This window comes from Piliocolobus tephrosceles, chromosome 4, assembly GCF_002776525.5.
Source record: "Piliocolobus tephrosceles isolate RC106 chromosome 4, ASM277652v3, whole genome shotgun sequence".
Lineage (NCBI taxonomy): Eukaryota > Metazoa > Chordata > Mammalia > Primates > Cercopithecidae > Piliocolobus > Piliocolobus tephrosceles.
In genome coordinates, this window is record NC_045437.1 from 8405710 (window position 1) to 8412512 (window position 6803).

General features: G+C 46.2%; 1 protein-coding gene across 1 annotated transcript in view; it reads right to left on the reverse strand.

Annotated features, from left to right (window-relative positions):
* The window catches only part of SEMA5A (semaphorin 5A), a 510195-nt gene that overhangs the window by 11043 nt on the left and 492349 nt on the right, over positions 1–6803 (reverse strand). The window contains exon 22 of the mRNA XM_023218224.2: positions 3632–3843. Coding sequence (XP_023073992.1) covers positions 3632–3843 — 212 coding nt within the window. The remainder of the gene's footprint in view (positions 1–3631; positions 3844–6803) is intronic.

Below are 6803 nucleotides of genomic sequence, written 5' to 3' on the forward strand. Positions count from 1 at the left end.
CTCCATCCCTTTATTTTGAGCCTATGCATGTCTCTGCATGTGAGATGGGTCTCCTGAAGACAGCAGACTGATGGGTCTTGACTCTTTATCCAGTTTGCCAGTCTGTGTCTTTTCATTGGAGCATTTAGTCCATTTACATTTAAGGTTAATATTGTTATGTGTGAACTTGATCCTACCATTATGATATTAACTGGTTATTTTGCTCATTAGTTGATGCAGTTTCTTCCTAGCCTCAATGATCTTTACATTTTGGCATGTTTTTGCAATGGCTGGTACCAGTTGTGGCTTTCCATGTTTACTGCTTCCTTCAGGGTCTCTTGTAAGGCAGGCCTGGTGGTGACAAAATCTCTAAGCATTTGCTTATCTGTAAAGAATTTTATTTCTCCTTCACTGATGAAACTTAGTTTGGCTGGATATGAAATTCTGGGTTTAAAATTCTTTTCTTTAAGAATGTTGAATATTGGCCCCCATTCTCTTCTGGCTTGTAGAGTTTCTGCCGAGAGATCTACTGTTAGTCTGATGGGCTTCCCTTTGTGGGTAACCCGACCTTTCTCTCTGGCTGCCCTTAAGATTTTTTCCTTCATTTCAACTTTGGTGTATCTGGCAATTATGTGCTTGGAGTTGCTCTTCTCGAGGAATATCTTTGTGGCGTTCTTTCTATTTCCTGAATTTGAATGTTGGCCTGCCCTACTAGGTTGGGGAAGTTCTCCTGGATGATATCCTGAAGAGTGTTTTCCAACTTGGTTCCATTTTCCCCCTCACTTTCAGGCACCCCAATCAGACGTAGATTTGGTCTTTTGACATAATCCCATACTTCTTGCAGGCTTTGTTCATTTCTTTTTCTTCTTTTTTCTTTTGGTTTCTCTTCTCGCTTCATTTCATTCATTTGATCCTCAATAGCTGATACTCTTTCTCCCAGTTGATCGAGTCGGTTACTGAAGCTTGTGCATTTGTCACATATTTCTCGTGTCATGGTTTTCATCTCTGTCATTTCGTTTATGGCCTTCTCTGCATTAATTATTCTTGCTATCAATTCTTCCACTCTTTTTTCAAGATTTTTAGTTTCTTTGCACTGGGTACGTAATTCCTCCTTTAGCTCTGAGAAGTTTGATGGACTGAAGCCTTCTTCTCTCATCTCGTCAAAGTCATTCTCTGTGCAGCTTTGATCCGTTGCTGGCAATGAGCTGCGCTCCTTTGCAGGGGGAGATGTGCTCTTATTTTTTGAATTTCCAGCTTTTCTGCCCTGCTTTTTCCCCATCTCTGTGGTTTTATCTGCCTCTGGTCTTTGATGATGGTGACATACTGATGGGGTTTTGGTGTAGGTTTCCTTCCTGTTTGTTATTTTTCCTTCTAACAGTCAGGACCCTCAGCTGTAGGTCTGTTGGAGATTGCTTGAGTTCCACTCCAGACCCTGTTTGCCTGGGTATCAGCAGCAGAGGCTGCAGAAGATAAAATATTGCTGAACAGTGAGTGTACCTGTCTGATTCTTACTTTGGAAGCTTCCTCTCAGGAGTGTATTCCACTGTGTGAGGTGTGGGGTGTCAGACTGCCCCTAGTGGGGGATGTCTCCCAGTTAGGCTACTCAGGGGTCAGGGACCCACTTGAGCAGGCAGTCTGTCCGTACTCAGATCTCAACCTCCGTGTTGGGAGATCCACTGCTCTCTTCAAAGCTGTCAGACAGAGTCGTTTGCATCTGCAGAGGTTTCTGCTGCTTTTGTTGTTGTTGTTGTTTAGCTGTGCCCTGTCCCCACAGGTGGAGTCTACAGAGACAGGCAGGCTTCCTTGAGCTGCTGTGAGCTCCACCCAGTTCGATCTTCCCAGTTGCTTTGTTTACCTACTTAAGCCTCAGCAATGGCGGGCGCCCCTCCCCCAGGCTCGCTGCTGCCTTGGGTTAGATTGCAGACTGCTGTGCTAGCAATGAGGGAGGCTCTGTGGGCGTGGGACCCTCCCGGCCAGGTGTGGGATATAATCTCCTGGTGTGCCCATTTGCTTAAAGGGCAGTATTGGGGTGGGAGTTACCCGATTTTCCAGGTGTTGTGTGTCTCAGTTCCCCTGGCTAGGAAAAGGGATTCCCTTCCCCCTTGTGCTTCCCAGGTGAGGCAATGCCTCGCCCTTCTTCAGCTCTCACTGGTCGGCCTGCAGCAGCTGACCAGCACCGATTGTCCGGCACTCCCCAGTGAGATGACCCCAGTACCTCAGTTGAAAATGCAGAAATCACCAGACTTCTGTGTCGCTTGCGCTGGGAGTTGGAGACTGGAGCTGTTCCTATTCGGCCATCTTGCTCTGCCCCTCCCTCTGTGTCATTTCTGATTATCTTTAAAATGGCTGTTGAATCTTCAGTGGGAACACAGGACTGGGTAAATTGCCTTCTGATGCCCGTAGTAACAATGACCAGAGACAAGATGATGTGTTGGAATCACGCTCAGAGGAACCCTTTTCTTAAGATCCAAATGTTTGTTTTGAAAGCTCTTGTTCATGGAAGAAGCTCATGCTCCTCTTCTAGCTTCCTCCCTACTCTAGGAGCTCATTTCTGAGAGGCTAGGAAGGGTGTGTTATTAATTCCTGGTGCTTCATTCCCCAGATCTACCATCTGAGTAGCGGGGGAGATGCTCATGGCTTGTGGATCTTGGTTTAAGCAGGGTCCAAGGGGAAAAGTCAATTGGGTGCATCTCCATCCAGGTGGTGGAAAATAGAGGCCATGTGGCTGAGAGGAGACAAGTATGGACATTGTGGCTCCTGGGACATAAGGTCTCCCAGCCACCTGAAGTCGCAAGGGCTAAAGATAGTCCTTATTCTCACAGAGGAAGAAAATTCAATTTCAAAGGAAACCACCACAGCAGAGAAAAGGCATCAAAATACTCCCTCCGGGTGTTATGGGAAACCAGGCACCCAGCAGAAGTATCAAAATTTACTTAAACATAGCTCAGGAGATTTCCCTCCATTCATGTGGATAATAAGGGAGGTTGGGTGCAATGGACAGAAGCCCTTGACGTCTTTCCAGCTACACCCTCACCTCTGTGTATACACAGTTAGAACAAAGCTTCATATTCTTTAGGACATTTAAACCTCACAACAGCAATACAGGAGCATGAACTCTTATATCCATTTTAAAGATAAAGAAACTAAGGTTCAAAGAAGTAAGTAACTTGTACTCTGAACCATAATGCGAAGTGCCTCAAGTAAAACCCACATTTATTTTGCGAGGCACTGTTCAAAGCATTTTAGACAAATGACCCCATTTAATTCTCATTATCTCCAGTTTATAGAGGAGAAAATGGTGGCTGAGTGAATGAAAAGAACTAGCACAGGTTTACCCAGGTATACATGTTGTCCACCCATGAGCCAGGCCTGTGAGGTTCTAAGCTGACACCCACCCCACTTCCTTCTCAGAATGCGAAGGGAACTAACCATTTACTCTAAACTCCTGGGTCAAATCCTGGATTCATTACTTATGGGGGAAATTAAGAACACACATCGCCCAACACCAGGTACAGCAATTTTACATTCTGCAGAGTTGAAAAGCGTTTACTCTGCTTGAACATTATTTAAAGATAGTTCTTATAATAATAAAGGCAGGGTCCACCTGCCTTCTGTGCACATCTGGCTGCCACTGTCGCTGCCGACTCCTTACCTTGATGGCCTCCACCGAGTCGTACTTGTCCAGTTTGTTGATGTGGTTGGTGATGCTGGTATTAAGGGGGGCAGGTGAGACGGGGTGGATGACAGTCGCATCGTGGGATTGCTGCTGGTACCGCTGGCAGTAGGTGTAGACGAGCAGGGTGAGGAGGCAGCCGAGGATGGAGCTGCTCAGCCCCACGGCGATCATGTGGAACATGTTGAACTCTAGGGAGACAGGAGCAAAGTGATGCCACACTTGAAAAGAACATCCTGCCTAACTCAAAACGCTAGGATGAAAAGAGAAAGTCAAAATGAAAAGCCTCATCCCCGTTCCCAAATTAAAGAAACCATCATTCTTAAGTATTTTGTTAGAAATGTCGTGACCATCAAGAAATTTCTCCAGAACAAGCACAGGATTTTTTTATTTTTTTTTTATTTTTTTATTTATTTTTTTTTTTTTGAGATGGAGTTTCACCCTTGTTGCTCAGGCTGGAGTGCAATGGCGTGATCTCAGCTCACCACAACCTCCACCTCCTGGGTTCAAGCGATTCTCTTGCCTCAGCCCCCCGCATAGCTGGGATTACAGACATGCGCCACCACACCTGGCTAATTTTGTATTTTTAGTAGACTGGGTTTCTCCATGTTGGTCAGGCTAGTCTCAAACTCCAACCTCAGGTGATCCGCTAGTCTCGGCCTCTCAAAGTGTTGGGATTACAGGCATGAGCCACCATGCCTGGTGGAGCGCAGGGTATTTTAAATTCATTCTCTTATGGATGATAGTACTTTGGAATGACCTTAAACTTTAACACACTGCCAGAAGCATTTTTTTTTTTTTTTTAATTTAAAGGTTTGCACAACAGTGTTCTTCTGCTTCAAGTTCAGCCTAATCCGTGGTGTGCAGCGTTGCTGCAGAAAAGGTTATTCGTGCTCCTCAATGGATGGGTTAGGTCTCCCTGTGTGCAGCAGGGCTGTGTCCTGAAAACAAAGGAGAAGCAGCTACTCTCCCAACCTACTGCTCATCTGCAAACCAGACTGCTTTTAGCCCTCTCTCCACTTCATGCTATTTAAAATGTTTTCTATTCACATAAACTCATACAGTTTCCATTATATTTTTTGAGTATGAATATGTACACATTAGAAAGTGCAAAAGGGTCTACAGGAAAAATAAATCCTTTTCTACAGGTAACTATTATAAGCACTTTCTCCTGTGCCCTTCCAGAGACACTCGGCACACACGTGTGCTCTGTGTGTGGTGTCAATACTCTCCTGTTTACCACTTTCCTCACTTACGTTGTATTTTGAAGGTCTTGTCAAGAAAATGGTTGACTAAAAAGAAATAAGGGATTTGTGTTCAATCAATAAAATATGATCTTTTAAACAGTCATGAAATGACCTTCTTTTCCCCAATGTTTTCCTATTTAATGGCATCTCTTCTGTTTCATTATTTTCCTGGAGTTATGAATACAAAGCATTCAGAACATTTGCCAGCATGGACTTATATCTCTAAAACAGGATTGGCTCAAGTGACATCAAGGCACCATACCAAGACCTGTGTTATATCTCAGAAAACAACAAAGACAACAGGTATTCCTTGTGTGTGTTGGTGAAATACTACGATTAAAGTTTTAAGCCTTTCCGGAAACGAAGGCAGCATCTGGGCAGTGCCACAGCGCTGGGTTTCGGGAGAACTGGGTGAAGCAGAACAGGCCCTTATCTTCCTCTGTGTTGTTGGAACCAAGTGGCTGCTGCCCATGGGGTACTGGCCTCATGTGCCACCTGCTCAGAGCACATCCTGAGGACACCAGCTTTCCTCCAGGGTGTCTCCTCCACACACCACCAAGGTGAGGAGCGGTGTCACCAATACTTTTCCCTGACCTGTCAACCCTGCACCCAGAGGGACAATTGGAGCTATGTGCTGAGCATCACTTCAATGCTGGCGAGTCTGCCTGGGTACAGAGCAAGGTTTTCCAGGCTTTAGAGATAATGAGAAGAGCCTGCGGGTTTGCCCCTGAGCCCAGAGTCTGTGTGCATCTTAACCACCCCAGGCTCCTCCCCAGGGATTTTCTGAGCCGCCTTCCCTGTGCTCATGATCCGCACCACCTGGAAGGGACTCCACCCTGCCAATGCTGACCCATGGGGCTCTAACACTTGGTGTCAAAAGGAGGGACACTGTTCACTGAGTGCCCACCAGACCTAGGTCTACAGGGCTCTGTTTCAGTACTTCCTGAACCTCATGTAACCCTCCAGTGGCTGAGAGGCCCCAGGGAAGCTGAACCAACAGTCAGGAGATGCCATCAAGGCCTCACCTGTGATACGTGGCAGAGGTTGGATCTCTCTCTCTCTCTCCCTAAACCCTGAACATTCCCCTCTAAGCTGTGCTCCTTGGCTGCTCCAGATGTGTTCCAGGAACCCAGGACTTTGGAGCTGGATCTGCCCCCTCGGGTACATGGACACTGTGAAGGGAGGCTGCCTTCCCTCTGACTCACTGTCAGGCAGAACTCCCAAGACAATCCTGACCACTGAAGTCCCAGTGGACAATGCAGTTCCTAGCACAGGTGCCCAATGTGGTCAGCACTAAGGGCTGGATCATCCCAGACGACAGCACTAGAACATTCCACAAGCATCACCCACTCCCTGACAACCACCTCAGTTTTTCACTCGCAGTTTAGTTGGTCAATGGTTTCAGAATCTTTGGCATTTCCTGACGCTGTGATGAAGCCTCTAGGGCTGTAGAACCACCAACCTGTGATAGCCGGATAAAGCATCCAGGAGGCATTCCACCAGCAGCCTCTGGGACTTTAACTGTAACACTGACGCTGTACTTAGATAAGCAAGAGCTGATTTCACACAAGTTCTTACTTCTCTGTATTTCAGCTGCTAGCGCTCCCCAGGGTCAATGCCTTGTACTGAAGGAAACACTTCCTGCTGCACTGATAACTCATGTTTCATTATAACACAGGGAAGATGCATAGTGGTCTCCATATGCAGATACTGTGTCACTAGTCAAGTGAATCATTCCAGCAGGTGCCTGGGAAGGGCTGGGGCCAGCTGACATCTTTATGACGATTACATAGTCTTTGTGTCTCATGCAACTAAAAATAGCTCTCTAAGATGAAAAATTTCAGTGGAAGCACATTTTTCTGCATGGGGAAAGTAGTGCCCATTAAATTTCCTCTGAATGTGCT